The 16802-nt window shown below is 41.4% G+C and overlaps 2 protein-coding genes across 2 annotated transcripts; both read left to right on the forward strand.

Annotated features, from left to right (window-relative positions):
* Window positions 1–2641: 2641 nt before the first annotated feature.
* ndufaf4 (NADH:ubiquinone oxidoreductase complex assembly factor 4) lies at window positions 2642–5465 on the forward strand. The gene is made up of 3 exons (XM_010747637.3): window positions 2642–2836; window positions 2944–3065; window positions 4404–5465. Exons 1-3 carry the CDS (start codon window positions 2701–2703, stop codon window positions 4707–4709), a joined length of 564 nt encoding a protein of 187 aa, XP_010745939.1. The 5' UTR covers window positions 2642–2700; the 3' UTR covers window positions 4710–5465.
* Window positions 5466–7633: 2168 nt separating this feature from the next.
* On the forward strand, window positions 7634–14932 carry gpr63 (G protein-coupled receptor 63). The gene is made up of 2 exons (XM_010747638.3): window positions 7634–8447; window positions 11959–14932. Exon 2 carries the CDS (start codon window positions 12077–12079, stop codon window positions 13307–13309), a length of 1233 nt encoding a protein of 410 aa, XP_010745940.1. The 5' UTR covers window positions 7634–8447; window positions 11959–12076; the 3' UTR covers window positions 13310–14932.
* Window positions 14933–16802: the final 1870 nt, after the last annotated feature.

Here is a 16802-nt window from a genome sequence, read left to right on the forward strand (position 1 = left end):
TTCCTGTTGTTAATGTGCAAGTGTCCATGTCATCAGACAACTCAAGATGCCTGCGTGGCTGCAGAGTTTGTGGCGATGGTGACTTCGGGTCAGATAGAGCGGAGTTTTCGGAACAGTCTGATGTGTCTCAGATGTGATTAACTTGCACAGTGACATGAATTCTTTCCTGCTTTTCATTAGTGTCCCAGAGAAACCTCTGTTGTGTCATAACAGTTAAGTTATTATTCAATATTCAATATTTCTTAAATATGCAAGAACTTTTTGTATTTCCACTGCGCAAGATACACATAAAAAAATTGCTTATGCTTTAGTCCCACTTAAATGTAGCATTTACTCCTAAATACATTATATGTGTTGTCAAAGTGGTGAAGGTCTTCATTTGCTTGTGTTTTCTTAAAGAATAAGTTCAATAAGGTTCTACATTCTTCTAATTTGTCAACAAAGACCAAAACCAACAATGTGTCAGTGTGTCTCTTAACGCTTTCCCTGTCTCAGTCATTTCCTAAAACAGCTGGTTACTGTAGTTTTTATCAAATATAACTCAAAACAGGAAATAGCACATTTTTTGGGACTATTTTTAGCAGTGGATGAATCCACATTTGTTTTCAATTGTTGATTGATTTGTGGCAGCAGGACGGTGTAGAAATAAACTGATGTATTTTTAATTTAACAACAATGGAGCTCTATGAAAGAGATATACAAGGCTTTGATACACATACAAATACTTGTTTGTTAGATAAATTGATCATTGGTTGCTGAAAAATCCTTTCAGAGCTCTCTTGGCCACCATAAAAGTATACTGGATGCTACTATGGTTATGAAGGACAGCTCAGCAGTCACGTAGTAGTCATACTGGCTTTGACATATTCTTTTATCATCTATAAACATTCCTGCCTAGTTTGTTAAACCTTTAAGCAGTTTACTGGAATCAGTTAAACAAAAAACGACTTTGTCCAAATATACAAAATATTTAAAGAGTCATTCACTGACTCCCTGTGTGTGGAGATGGATTCCCGAGAAGTGGTTTTATTTATTTAATGACAATGTTGACGCACATCTGTTGCAACTCTGCAAGTCAACACAGTCTAGACACTTAGCTCCACCTCGAACCTCCTCACATCACATGCATCAACGTGCCTCAGAGCTGTCTTATTTAAGTGTTGCTCCATGCAGTAAATAACGCTGGATTCAAATGATAAACAGTAATCAAAAACACTCCCATGCAAAGAACCAATCAGGGATCAGTACTGTATTTAATCACTAATGCAATAAATTCATTTTCACAGCTTTGTTTTTTTCTTCTTCTTTTTTCCCCTCTTTTTATGATATGAAAGAAAAACTGTTTCTGTCCGGAACTCTTTTGTCTCACTGCTCAGCTCTTTGAGTGAGGGAGTCCAGCTGCTGAGTGTGCAGAGCTCTGATGTAACCAGGAAGCATCATTGGCTGAGAACCTCTGGCCTTTTGTTGACTTTGTGACTTTCATCAGCTCCTATAACTCAGCAGTCGGACACAGTGAGTGAGTGAAATGAAACGAATATCTTTCCATCCCTTTCCTCGCAGAAAAGAATGCTGTGGGCTGTTTTGTTATGATTGAGCAGATAATCACTTCCAGATGTGCTCTATATGGCTTCTTATATAAAAACCTGACCTCTGTTGTCTGGCCCGGTCCAAACACTTGTGGACGGATGGAAGTGAAAAGTGATTTGTTCACATGGTCTCGCTAATAAATGAATCCTTACAGTAACAAACAGTTTGGCGGTGAAACCAGTGCTGATCAAACATGAATGTCAGTAAGAGGCCAAGCATTTTTTTTTAATGATGAGGTCATTTTGAATGTTATGAAATGCTGCCATCTGCTGCACGTGTAACTAATCCTCTTTGATAAACTGTAGAAATGCATGCTTTAGTGAAAAGAATCTATTATTACATATAACTGTATTTTTTCTTGTATATAATAGTGATTTCTTTCAAAAGTTCTCCACGACAATCCTTAATAATGCAATATACCACAATCAAGTCACAAAAATGTGGACTTTGAAACAGCTTTGCAGTTGCTTTCTTCCTAATGTGTTAAAGTAACATTCAAAATGATTAAATTATAACATTATATAGGACAGGAATGTCAAATGAGCATTTGTGTCTTCATGTCTTGTGTCTCCTGAATCCCAGGCACACTGACATTAAATTAAATTGATTTTATTTGATGTAGTCTCTCTTTATTTGATTTTTACTTTATTTTCCAGCCGGAGACAAACCAGAAGGGTTGCACATGTTATATGGTATGCATCATAAAGTCCCAGTTATCTCATTTGAATGACATTCGGAGTGTTCTCATTTTTTTGGATCATAAACAATGACTCACGTGATCCAGAGATAGACAAACCATGTGGTATAAAGTCAGGATTATAGCCTAAAATAATGAAACTTACTAAATCATAATCATGATTAAGTTTTCCTCTTATGTTTATGACTCATTACTGTCTGTGTTTATTGTATTTACTGTCTGTTATCATGTGCACATTATCATGAGAATCATGCAGTAAACATACAGATATGACGCATCATACATTATTCCAGCCACTAGGTGTCGCTGCTAATTTCCGTCTTCGCCTTTCCGCTGTGGAATGACCCTCCTCGCTCACCGTCGCCGATTTGAATAAACTTTATTGCACTGCGGCCGGTGTTCGGTAACTGTCCGTCATGGGGGCACGAGTCGTGCGTATGTTCCGAAACTTCAACCTGGAGAACCGGGTACACCGAGAACTGTCGAAGGAGAAGCCGCTGGCAGCACCGCGACACGCGGTGAAAAGCCCGGCGTCCGGCGGCAGCTCTGAGGGTGAGTGTGTGAGGAGAGCCCGGGTCATGGCAGGTCCAGTGCCCGGCTCAGAGCTGTCACTGACCGGACACGCTCTCTCTGTTTACCGGCGTGTTTGTGTGTTTCAGCTGTGGAAGCGGACTCCGTGAACAAGAAGAACGACCCACTGCTGTCCCTCCTGCGGTCTGTGTATGTGGAGTCCACAGACCCTGCAGCACCACCAGCACCACCACCACCAGCAGCAGCAGAGGTCAGAGACACACAGCTCAGGTCACACACACACAGCAGTCTGTCTGGACCGAGTCATCATGATAACTCTGATCTTGACCTCGGGTTGCCTTGAGTTAACCGTGAGTGATCAGCCCGGCTGCTCCATGAAGTCAGAGAACAGACAGAGAGTTGAAGTGTCTGCTTTGGAAGAGGCTTAGTGTGACCTACACCATGTCACCACTGATAAAACACACATCCTTTAACACTAAACTCAGTTATTTCCAAACATTTGAAATGACAGATGGCTCTGCAGCCTGTGACTGCATGTAGGAACTAAACACACTGATACATAATGTGTGTGTGTGTGTGTGTGTGTGTGAGTGTGAGAGACAATGATGCAACGCTTTTGGGATCTGGTCATTTGCAGCTACTACATGACACACAGTGAGGGTGGTTGTAGTTTGGTTTGGTTACGCTCAGTGACCCTCTCCACTCATGAAGGAGAAACTTTATGAAATCACATGACAGGTGTAGTTTGTCCATTCTGGGCTCCTGTACAAACAGGGTGGTGCAACATGGTGGACGAAAACATAGTTATGAATATTATATTCATATATTAGGCCTGTCACACTAGGGAGCTCTATTTACTTTAATAATAAATATAATAATTAGGGCTGTAAAGCGAATAAAAAAAATTCAAACTAATTACTGGCTCTGTGATGAATTAATCTAAATGAATCGCATCCAAACATATTCAAACATGTTTCAAATCAAACTGAATATAGTAGCTGAATAAATCAATGAAAAATAGACATTTTAAACATGAAGTATGTTTTATATGAAAAACTAAAAAAAGTTTTCACTGTTCATATTCAATATGAGCATCTCATCTGACAGCACAGTAACAGTCTCTGTGACATCAGGACTTTCCCAACACCTTATGTGTCCAAATAAAGTTGAGTTATCTCAGAGGATGCTCTCTGTCAGACCTCTGCCTGTCCTCCAACACTGACACTGACCTGCGGTCCATTTAGTGAGGCAGCTCGTTAATCAGTTGTTAGTAGACTTCATCAGTTTGTATCTGAATGCCTGGTCGAGGTCGGGTGTGGCTTAGGGAGGCTGGCTGCTATTACCGCCACCTACTGTGCTGGAGAGTGGGCTGAAGTTTCCCAAAAAAATTCCACTAGTGGACGCAGCCCGATTAATCTGCGTTTTTTTTTTCTATAATTAATTAATGGAAATAAAATGCAAGCTTTATTGCATTACTTATTTTGGCCACTTGAGGGCAAAACTATTGCTGAGTGTAGCTTTAAAGTTTGTATTCAAACCTGCCCTATAGTGTCTTCATGTGTGTATGTTGTGTTTAACATTCTGACAGGCGTCAAAGGAAGTCATCGTGGGTAAAGAAGTGGAGCGGCGGCCCTTAAAGTTCAGTTTACCGGCAGGGCCGTACGGCCTGGTAGAGCTCACAGACGTTCCCAAAGGCAAGCTGACCATCACAGAGGCTCTGAAGGCCCTGGGTGGACACCAGCGCGAGCCCCAGACATGGACGCCAGAAAAGATCGCTCAGGAATATTCTCTGGACTTGAAAGACACAAAGGCTCTTCTAGAGTTCTTCATCCCTTTCCAGGTTCACATCATACCGCCCAAGACTGACGGTGCCAAGCAGATCAAGGCTTCTTAGGAATTGTTTGTGAATGGTGGACTACAGACAGACATCACATGACCTGACTTTATTTATGTCAATAACGTACGTCAATAAAATGCATTAGGAGAGCTGACAGAGTTTCTCAGGCCTGGGCTTTGGACCTTATGTTTGATATGCAGGTGTAGTCACTGGATTTGACTAATGTGGATTTATTGATATTTGTGAAACAAACTAAGAAAAATTAAGATAATGACATTAAGAAGTTCATCTGAAGATTTCTCTATAGAATACAAAAGCACTCATACCTGAAGTCTCGTGAGAGTTTAGCATCTTGAAACGCGCTCAGAGGTCCAAACAAGGTTGAGAAACCCTGCCTGGCAAATACTCATTAGCTTTCCTTCTGACACTGAGACAGTGTCACGCCTGTGTAGTATGGGGCTAAGGTTAGCCTAGCTTAGCATAAATACTGGAAGGAAGAAATGGTTTAAGCATGTAACTTCCTCCGGAACAACAAATTCTTGTTGTTACACTTCTGTTTGCATGCACATTAAACTAACAAATGACGGAGCCAGGCTAGCCGTTTCTACCTGTTTCCAATCTTGATGCTAAGCTAGGCTAACCATGTCCCGTCGTTGTATTCTTTGCAGCACACTCTCAGTATGGTTACCATCGGTCCTTGAAATTCTTTAAAGTTTGTGAAAGCTTTTTCAAAACAGACATGTGGTCATTGAAAGTGCTTAAATGTATTATTTATATTAGTTTTTATTAAAGCCAACACATTTGAGAAGTGATCACACATTGAAGATGCTTCTCTTTTCACTTGTGGTCGGTGATGGAGCATGGACCTTGATCTGTGTCTCAAACCATGCCCTGTTAGGTCCTTGAATTTGATGGAAATGGGCCTGGAAAGTCCTTGAATTTGACGTTTAAGGTATGGGAATCCTGTCTCAAAAGGAAAACAAGTAAACCTACTCCCCAAAATGTTGAACTTATAACATGGACGTGTGTGTGTCCAGTGAAAACTGTGTTTTATACAACACACAGCCTGTTGTTTCAATGATGTGAACCATTCTTTGTCTGAAAGTGTGAGCATCACATGATTATTGCTTATTCATTTAACTGAGCAGTCTTTCTTTTTGTGTTGTGGAGGTTTGTCAGATTCCCACTCCATCATGTGAGTGTATGTCTGTTGTTAGTGTATGTCTGTCAGCCTAAAACAAGAAGCAGCTGTCGTTTACCAGGCAAATATTAGCATTTATCAGAGAGGAGAAATATTCCAGTAAGGCAGTGTGTGTCCGTCCAGCAGTGACGTGTCTTTGTATGCTGACACAGACGTTATTGTTGATCCGCTCAGGATTTCTAACACACATTCTGCACCAGGGTTTGGATAAAGAAAGCAAATAAAGCTTCCACTAAGTATTTGGCAAATAGTGGCCTGCGAGCCAAAAATCCAGACCGCCAGCAGAATGATTTGTCCTCCATAGTTTCCACCAGACTCTCAGATTATTGCTCATGAAACTACCAAAGATAACAGCGAGGAGAGGTATGAACCGCAGGCTGACCGCTGTCCCCATGTGACATGTTTGTACAGCTTTAAATCAAAGCCCTGCTCTAGACAGGTATATCCGTATTAGCGTGTCGGCCAAGAAATGACCAGAAGTTGAATCAAGAAAGTAACATAACAAAACATGAACGATGCGGAATGAAATTCAGCCATCATCATTAATCTGATCATTGAGGCCTGTGCTTTCCCTCTCTGGTCTGATTTGTCTTTAAAATGATTATTTCAACTCTTATTTCAACATCAGCCTCAGTCCATCAGGCTGTGAGTCACAGTGACCTGTTGATTTTTGTAAATCATAGTTCATACAGCTTACACAGGGAACATTTCATCAACATTCTGATCATTTTCTTCACAACTGCAGTAGCTCCATTTCTGTTATTTCATATTATTTTATGCATTTATGTATCAATCGTATGGTTTAAAGAAGCAGCCAGAAACATTGTGTCAACAACATGAGGTATGTACTGTGTGATAAAATCGATCCTATTCGCTGCACATGCGCACACTTTAAAAATAAAATATGATTTTGTATTATGTAGGTGTCGCATCCCTTATTTGAAGTACACATATATTTCTGCACTGTAGCATCAGACATCAGTGTTGTGTTGAAGTCATAATTTTCCATAGCCCGATCATCACACAGGAAGCATGTTGATAACACTGAGCTGACTTCTGTCACATCAGGATCCGTTTGCCATCTCTACCACCCACCTGGCACACCCGCGCGTGGCCAAAAACAGCGCTTCCTCCAGCCAAGCCACGCCCACTCGCTTAGTTTCGTCGTTTCTATTGGACGGCGTTAGGAATGGGGCGTGCCCCACCATAAAGTCAACTTCTGCCCATGTAACTGGCTCCTGTAGGCGTCAATTAACACAATGCTGCGTCAAGGTAACTACACAGAGCACGGATGCTGACCCAAGCGACGCTGCTTTCCCTTCTAAATAAAGCAGTGTATAGAGCGTTCAGAACTGTAAGAGAAATGAGTGAATATTCACATTTCTTTTATTTTTCTTTTTATAAAACATGCATCTAAATGATATTTTTCTTTCACGTCGACAGATCTGAAAAAGTATTCCAGTATACTAGGCTTACCACATGCACGTGCACTTTACTGAAGTAGGGTAGTTCATTTGGTCAATATTCATGGCCAGGATTTGAGAAAAAAAAAAAAAACGAAAAAAAAAAAAAACACAGCTGACAGGTTTTTTTTTTTTTACATTAATTACATACATTACATAACATTTATTTTATGTGGCATTCATATGGTATTTCCTTGTCAATTATATGGTAAAACAGCATTTCTTTTGATGACAAAAAAATTGAATAAAACCTGAACCTTAAACATAAAATCAACAGTATTAATATCCTTACTGTAAAAACTGTATTTATTTTTTACAGTGTATAGTGATAGGCATGTAATTCTTCTGGAGAGTGTTATATTTTTAATTGAACTAAATTCAGTTTGTTTAATTGGATCTTTAGTTAGATTTTAAGAGTCCAAGAGTCCAGAATCAATAAGTGAATAAATGAATCCCTTCCTGTCATTAAAACAAACAGAGCCAGTAGGAAATGGCCTTTGTGTTACGGTAGTAGTCATGCTGCCATGTTTCTTCCTCTGGTACTGCGTTATCTTCTATTTAAAAATGAAAATGTATGTTTTGAAAGAGCAGTCATACACACTGCCTCACCGGCATTTATTTTGAAAGTCCAGACAGGAAGTGATGTGTGTTTACTGTGGTCGCCTTGCTCGCAGGTAGCCCACACACACCGAGTGTAGTCAGCGGCGGTGTGTAGTGATCGTTTGGCCCACGTACGGTACATAAGCTGATACGTTCGAGGCGGAGGACGAACCGGGTCCATGTCACATCTGTCCGGAGGCCGAGACCGAGAGAGGAACCGGGACAGCGCGAGCCTCCATCCGTCCTCGCGTGGATAATCAGCGCTCAGTGGGTCTCGCGCTCCTCTGGAAACAAAGCGAGGCGAACCGAATGCGGATTTCTGATTTCTGATTTCTGATTTCATCTCCGGCTCCAGTTGTTGGAGGCAGCGGCGACACCGCACTGTTGATTCAGACAGCCGGCTAACACGGCCTGCTGCGTGGAGGAGGAACACCGGAGGAACGTGTGTTCGGTACAAGAACTGTTGAACGCCGAGGAGGATAGAGATGCAGCATTCAGAGGACTGAGCCTCGACATGGAAGCATGAAGCAGGTAAATATGAATGGAAACCAGCGTGAACCCGGGTAGGGCTCGGCCAACAACACATTCTGTCTCTGTATGTTCGATACATCCCGGCGTGAAGACGTAAACGGGACCGTGCCGCTCGTCCTCGGAGGTGAACTCTCCGCGGGCTCTCCGTGAATCTCAGTCCGTCGTCTCGACCATTTTGGTGGCACAACAACGCAACAGTCGAGGCTGTGGTCCACAAACCGCCGAGGAGAAGCTGTTCTGTCATAGAGCCGAGCTGAACCGAGCCGAGCTGGAGCTGCTGCTCCTGGCCTCAGTTTCTCTGATTGTGTCTGACATGGATTCTCGTCACATGTCGCTGTGTTCACACATTAATGTCTCAGCTGCTAACGTGGAATGTTCCGACCTGAACCGAACCTCTCCACAGAAGCACATGTTAAAATGTCACTGTGAAAACACAGTTCTGCTTTCTGAGGTATGGAAATACCACCACTGTGAGTGTTTGAACAGAACTGTAACAGGGTCCACAAACCCAGCACTCAAACTTTGGATCTAAAAACTCATGTCAGGTGGGAAAGTCATGTAGTGTTAAATCATGTAATGTTACATTTCTACAGCAAAATTCCAGATAAAAACTTTAAATATTTCTAAATGTCTTTGCTAAATAATTCTCTGAATTCAGTTTCTGTTATGAATCAATGACACTAAGTAAAAAAATGAGTGTGTAACCAAGTTAGCTATGGTAGGAAAACATCACACTTTTAAGGGTATTAAACATTATTATTATTATTATTATTATTATTATTATTATTATTATTATTAGTATGATCTGTTACAATGGCCTCTTTGGCCTGATTGGTCATTAATGGCATGCTACAGTCTGTTATGTTCTGTATGAATAACAGACAGTTGCTATGGACGCAGTTTTGATCATAGCCTGCAGCAAACACAATCAAATCATCTTTCCATAGAATCAATAACTAAACAAAATAATTCATTTCTCTGTAGCACAGGTGCTGTGAAACGTAAAGGGTCGGGTCCAGTCCACTGAATGACTTTACAAAGAGTGAAAACTGCACTACTCGTTTTCATGAACAAGCTCAGCATCAATAAAACGTACATAATAATGCTTATATACTTTGAAAGAGCTGAACTACGTCATTTAAATCTGTTCAAACACAGCTAACTTATCCCAGGCATTCTTTTTTTATATCTCTAATTCAGTTTATCATAACCTTTCATGGCTCCCGTATATCTATAGACTCAGTGTGAATGTGTAGTGGCAGCTTTAACCTTCAGTGTATGACATTCTCCACAGATAAATCTTATTCTCTCACAGACTCATCATCAGTGTTTAATAATGCCACCTGAAATAAACAAGCGCCCCTCTGACATCTTGTTATTGCCATAAACCAGTGGATCTCCCCATCGGGCAGGTTTCCAGCACACATTCTGTCTCCTTAAGTATATTTCCTAACGATTCAAGGTTACAGGACGTGGCTCTTAAAGCTCTCGACATATTTTCTCTGCGGCTCTCTCCGTTGCGCGATTGGACTATCATACATGGTATTTGAACAAGCCACGGTCTTTTAGAACACCAAGTACCTGATCATCCATTTTTACTGCAGGTTTACTTGATTGCTCGGAGGCTGAAGTGGCTATTTTAACATTTTTAGGTCAGTCCGCCCCTAAAGGAAGGGGAAAGAGGCATTACCTTCCCTGTAGAGGTAGACCGCTGCACAGTATGTTCAATACTGCAGTTGGAAAAAAAAACGTGAATGGAAGAAGAAGTAGGCCAAAAGAGAAACTGGTTTCTTATTCGCTGTCATTCAGCAGGTCTTTATTGTGGCATGGTGGATAATTGCAGCAGACAATACGCTAGTCATCAACATATGAATACAGCCAGCAGCAAGTCTTCCAGCTTCACTGCTGCCAGCTGTTTATCTCCTTCCTCCAGCCTTCTCTCTCTTGACTGTATCGCTGACATGAGATAACACTGCCTGCTGAATGGCTACATCTCCAGGTATCAAAGCACAGTCCGACCTGTGTTTTAAGATGGCTACATAACATGCAGCGTGCTCATAATAATAATGACCTATAATGGTATTAGCTTTATTTTAACACCCACACAGACCACAATAAATAATTTAAAAAAAGCTTCATTTATGTCCAAATGAATCACTTAAAGTGAAATGGACTCTTTTTCTACAGCGCCTTTTTATTATTTGGCATTGGCCGCTTGTAAATGATAGCAGGCAGTCTGAAATAACAGTGTCCAATGTTTACACAAGTGATAAGAGGTTTTATTGCAGTATTTGACTTGTCCCCAGTTGAACACTGGCTGTTGGTTACTGGCAGCGGTTAAGAAAGGCACCTTAACAGGATTTCTTATCACATTTCAGGCAAACAGGAGAGATTTTTGATTTCTTTTTTTAGGCAAATGTTTTCCACTCGCAGAGATGACGGATAGATGAAATGAGAAGACGTATGTGCTCAGCACTGAGTTGTATTCAGGACGAGGTTAGTCTTTAAGCGTGCCTCAACACCTGATTAATTCACAAATGACAATTTGTATTTTTACACTAGTTTGTCAAAGTCAGGATTTCTTGACGAACAGATGTGAGGTGTTGGTTCTGGACTCAGTGGTACAAATCTGTCTGTTAAATATAGAAACAGTAAATAATGTTTTTATTTTCCTTCTACTTTTATTATTTTTTTACTACTTTTACTTCTACTGATTCACTAACTGAGTTAGACATATTTAAAGATTTGAAGGTGTTTGTTGGTCTACTTTTGAACTTAATCCACAGACATACGATTGGTATCGATCTTTACAATGTTATTGATCTGAGCGTGTGCAGCATTCAAAACTAATTTCAAATTTTGTTCCATGGTTGATCCGGATATATATTCATAACTTTGTCATTGGTTCATGCTTTGCTGTGTGCCTGTAAGGCCGCATTCAGATAGGCGAATCGCTGCAGGGTTGTGTGTGTGGGGGCTGCTGAGGGCGTGTCCATTTGTGCTGAACGTAACTAAGACTTTATCGAGGCTGGCGCTCCCTCACTCTCATTCACTGTCTGTGTTTAACTTCTTTGTGTCGTGTCTGTTTTGCAGCGTAAACTGTGAGTCAGACTCAGATTTAGAAGCTTGGTACATGAAATACACAAACCCAGAACACAACAGGTAGAGTATCAGAGTTTAGTCCACACTGCCGGATCTGGTCTGAATGCAGCCTGAGTTAAAGGAAGGGAAGTAGTTTTGTTGTAAATCAATTAAAATGTCACACACGTTCCCACACTTTGAAGCCAGTCTTAAAATCTGAACACTGAAAGTGTCAGCACTAATGATTTGTCTCATTCTTATAGACTGCACGTTTGAGAGAGACGATGGTGTGAATTAATTGGGCAGCTGCAGGCGTATTACAGGCTGTCAGTTACTCATCACAACTCCAAGGGGAAATGATGCTGCTTTAATCTGGTTACATAATTTTAAATTTACTCTGCACTCACTGCATCTTTATGTACATCTTTAGGATCTCGCAGCCATGAAGACGCCGCTGCCATGCCGCGTTGAGCTGGGAATATCTGCACCCACGGCACCATGTTTAGCGTGAGCTCACCAGCAACGATGCCTGTCCACCCTGGGGAAGAATGGTTCACTCCGGTACTGTTCCCCTTCCAGAGGCAGGGGACATCAACGCCAGTCTCTGCTGCCTCGTTACGGCACTGCTGAACTTTTCTGCGAGGCCGTCAATGGAGAACATCTCCATGGTGAACGTTTCCCTGGGCTCCCGGTCGCCCGCGGAGCCAGTCACACCGACAGCGGAGGCCCCGGAGAGCCTGCAGGGCGTCGGCCTACCTCTGCAGGTCTTCTTCTGCTTCATCATGGTCGCCATCCTGCTTCTGGCACTGTTGGGAAACGTGGTGGTGTGCCTGATGGTGTACCAGAGATCTGCAATGCGCTCGGCCATCAACATCCTCTTGGCGAGCCTGGCGTTCGCAGACATGATGCTGGCCATCCTGAACATGCCCTTCGCTCTGGTTACTGTCGTGACCACCAAGTGGATTTTCGGAGACGTCTTCTGTCGAGTTTCGGCCATGCTCTTTTGGTTCTTTGTGATGGAGGGCGTGGCTATACTGCTTATAATAAGCATAGATCGTTTTCTTATTATTGTCCAGAAGCAAGATAAGCTGAGCCCACAGAGAGCTAAAGTGCTCATCGTGGTCACATGGGGACTCGCGTTCATTTTCTCTTTCCCCCTGGCTGTTGGTTCCCCTCCCCTTCAGATCCCTCCTAGGGCCCCTCAGTGTGTGTTCGGCTACAGCGTTGAGCCTGGTTACCACGCCTATGTATTGATATTAATGCTAGTCTTCTTCTTCATACCTTTCATGGTCATGCTGTACACATTTATGGGGATCCTGAACACTATCCGCCACAACGCCATCCGCATCCACAGCCACACAGACAGCATCTGTCTGAGCCAGGCCAGCAAACTGGGCCTGCTTAGCCTCCAGAGGCCCTTCCAAATGAATATAGACATGAGCTTCAAGACCCGTGCCTTCACCACCATCCTCATCCTCTTCTCCGTGTTTACAGTGTGCTGGGCACCCTTCACTGCCTACAGTCTGGTAGCTACCTTCAGTGACGGATTCTACCACAAAGACAGCTTTTTTCAAATCAGCACATGGGTCCTGTGGTTGTGCTACCTCAAGTCAGCCCTCAACCCTCTCATTTACTACTGGCGGATCAAGAAGTTCCGCGACGCCTGCCTTGATCTGATGCCCAAGTACTTCAAGTTTCTTCCTCAGCTGCCGGGCAACACGAAGAGGCGCATACAGCCGAGCGCAGTGTATGTGTGTGGAGAACATCGCTCTGTGGTTTAAAGGAAAAATCCACCCTCAGACACTTCAACACTGTTCAAAACACATCTTTACATAATGCATCCTTCAGGTCTGGGCCTGTTTTGTTGTTTGGTGGTATACTTCTGACAAATAAAAGAGCACTGCATTTAAAAAATAGGCCAGAGGTTGCGTTGGTGGAGGAGTGTGGCCAGAGGCTGAGAAAATAAAATATAATCCAGGAAGTCTGAGTCTCAAGGCTTATCAGATACCAAACATCTGTGCACCAGGGTTTAAAACACTATGAAATCTGATTTTAAAATTGAGCTATGATATGTTTTTGATACCTTACTTTAGAAATATAAATGCTATTTTCTACAAAACCATTGTTTCATTTCAAAGAAGCCAAACTACTCAATGTCTGATTATAAAAAAATATTCTATAAGAAGTTGACAGACTTGACACTAAAAGGAATTGATGTTTGATATCCAACCCTACTCTTGAAAGTTATCACAGCAGTCATTTTCTCCTCTATCATGACGATAATGAGGTAAAAAGTATGCTGTTATCATTGTAGAAGAGTGTACACTACATATTTGTTGGGCAGTGCATTGCCAGTTGACAATGCGTTGTGGCTAAAGTTGAGGCTGGGTTGACGACTTTTTGGCCGGAGATCTCTGACGAAATCTCTGGCTGTGTTCTAATGTAAAGCAATATGGTCTGACTTTACATTTTGCACCGAGGTTCAACAGTAATCAGGGTGTGTATGAACACTCTCAGTAGGTCATGGGGTATCAAATTGACAAAAGTCAGCTGGAGTCACCACAGTATCACCTGGAGTCACCACATTGACCAAGCTGTTTTGGCATTTTCTTTCCATTGTGAAATCGGAAGACCTTGCATGTATCTGTTGGGTTCATTTGATTCTCACTTAATATTTTTAAGACCTGAAATCTTGATTTAAAAATTTGAGCTTGTCTTGTAGGCTACACTGGAAGTCCAGTTTGAGTTTGTGAAGGTTCTTTCGTTCAGGTCATTGTATAACGTAGATCTCAGAAACCAAACAGGTACATTTGTCTTTGATTTAGTTTTTGTTCCTTATCTCCACCAACAGCAGCTTCGGTAGGGCTGGTGTTTAATACCTGAGTCTTGGTACCAGTATCATAGCAATGCTTTCTTTGGTATAATTCCTTGTATATTCCAAACACAAGAAACCATGCAAGATTTTTACCTAAACACAGTCAAATTGGCAAAATGTTTGTCAAAGTCGACAATATTTATCCCAGCTTTTAATACTTGACAGTTTGTTATACTTGGTTTCGTCAACACATTGCTTTCAGTCCAGAAGATGATTCAATTTGATACCCAGCTCTACTCAGTAGACCAGAATACAATGTAGCAACAATACATTTCCTGAAACCAACCTTGAATGAATTTGCTGTTTTCTTCTTATTCTATCACTTTAGCTATCGCTCTGACTAGACACACACAACACATTTCTTCTTTGAGAGCGATACAAAGTCATTCTGGGTAACTGAAGAAACCTTTAAGTGAAGTTAGCTAAAGGAAACTGTAAAATGAAATTAAAACTTTGAAACTCCAAGAATGCACTGAATGGCACATACTGTGTGGGAGTACAAACGGGTGAATTTTTCCTTTTTAATATTGTAAGAAGACAGGCGCTGTTGGGTTCCACGTGACCGTGGGTCTTTTTCTTGCCACTGGAATCCCGAGTTGCGGGGAAGGGACTGCGTGTTTTAGCTGCATAGACTTTAGAGTTTTATGAGGCATGTAAATTAGCAGCTTCAATGGAATTTGAACGCGGTCAGAAAGTGGCCGTGACACATTTGAAGTGTGTATTTCTATTTAAATGTTTTGGATGTGCCTATTGATTAGTCCATTTGCCAGTCAGAATGCTGCTATATCTGGTGATAATGTGCAATTTCAGTGTACTGTACTGTTGAATGTAATAAAGAAATAGACATTTCTTACCTTGGTAAACTGTCTTGAATGTTTTTTTGTGTGTTTGTTCGTGTATCTGTTGTGATCAGTCATCCCATGTTGAGGTCATTGATAGGGTTGGGTCACATTAACTCTCCCTGTGCTGTCCGACGACTCACACAGTTTGTGGTAGAGAACAGTGCACGGGTCATCGCAATCAACCTGATAACCCTACATCGATGCAGTGTTTCGGTTTAGGCAAGAAGCCAGAGTGGTTAAGGTTAGGATAACCGAGGATGTTAGGCTCTGTGGTTAAGGTTGGGCATGGAGCCTAAGTGGTTAGGACACCCTTCTGGAGAGGCATCAGAATGAGGAATCTCGAATGTCCAAAGGCAGCTATGTGGAAGAAATGTTAGCTTCTGGATTAGGCCAAAGACTCAGCGGTTAATATAGGCAAGAACCCAAGTAGTTAAGGTCAGACTAACCTTATGAACAAGGGTTAGGTTCGGGTCTTGTAGGTGCTCATCCACGATAATTAACTCAATGCAAACTCGTAATGACGGTTTCTTTCATCGTTTATTCTGAAAAATGAAATGTTTTTCTGTAGTTTACTTTTCATATCCTAAGACAAATGAACATTCTCAACAGTACTGAACAGTGGTTACAATAAAACCCCATTGTCCCACTGTAATTGTTAGCTTCTTTCTTATTCATAATATCCACCCACACTCTACTTGTAATACCATCATTAAAACTAAGCTGTCCACGTTTTGAGACATCAAATAGCTTTTCAGTGTTGTGAGGACCACACATTTTCTCCACCATTATTGTACCAGGGTCAAAGTAAACCTTTTACAGATCTCTTAAAGCCTGCACACATAAAACTTTATTTGAAGGGTGCTACTAGACGTTAAAAAAAATTGTTTTGTTTTGTTTTTCACAAACAGACTGTTTCAGGTATTCACGAAATTAGTCAGACGCAGACATTGTCAGATTAATATTTTATCAGTCAACAGTTTTGAATATATCTAAACATTTTGACCTGTAATAGGAGGTAAAGCACAGAAGTTATTAATTATATTAAAAATGACTTTGGTGTATTCCCAGTGAGTGATGACAGTAAGCCAGCATGAACAATCCCAGAACCCTGAAACTGAAGCAGCTAAATGGAATTTAACCATCATCCATTTGATTATTTACCCCTGTGTCTTTGTGTCAAAATGTCTCCAGAAAACATATTATGATATGTATGAAATTACATATGCTATGTTTCACTAGTTCATGGTAAAGAGACAGTTCTTGTTTAAAAGCTTACACAATGAAGTGTTGGTTTGTTAAATAACAGAGCTGAAAAAGCTTCTCAAGGTCAGAGCAAAGAATGTCATGTCATTACGTCCCAAGCAAATGTTAATTTTATTGTGTAAATGTCCTCTGTGCATCTTGCATACAACACACTGGATATGTGTACCTCAATTGCATATTTCTGGATAACTAAATATGCGGCGAACTCATGCCCCTGTAAGCCGGGATACTGAGGCATGCAACACTTCATCCTGTTTACGAGGCACTGATATGTGAACAGAGCTGTTGGATATG

This window comes from Larimichthys crocea, chromosome XI (genome assembly GCF_000972845.2).
Source record: "Larimichthys crocea isolate SSNF chromosome XI, L_crocea_2.0, whole genome shotgun sequence".
Classification (NCBI taxonomy): domain Eukaryota; kingdom Metazoa; phylum Chordata; class Actinopteri; family Sciaenidae; genus Larimichthys; species Larimichthys crocea.

Bases quoted from the DNA above. Each gene is read 5' to 3' on its own strand.
- gpr63 (XM_010747638.3), top strand. From the start codon at position 12,077: ATGGTTCACTCCGGTACTGTTCCCCTTCCAGAGGCAGGGGACATCAAC.
- ndufaf4 (XM_010747637.3), top strand. From the start codon at position 2,701: ATGGGGGCACGAGTCGTGCGTATGTTCCGAAACTTCAACCTGGAGAAC. The intron at 2,837-2,943 runs GTGAGTGTGTGA...TGTGTGTTTCAG, and splicing joins GTCCGGCGGCAGCTCTGAGG to CTGTGGAAGCGGACTCCGTG. The intron at 3,066-4,403 runs GTCAGAGACACA...ACATTCTGACAG, and splicing joins CACCACCAGCAGCAGCAGAG to GCGTCAAAGGAAGTCATCGT.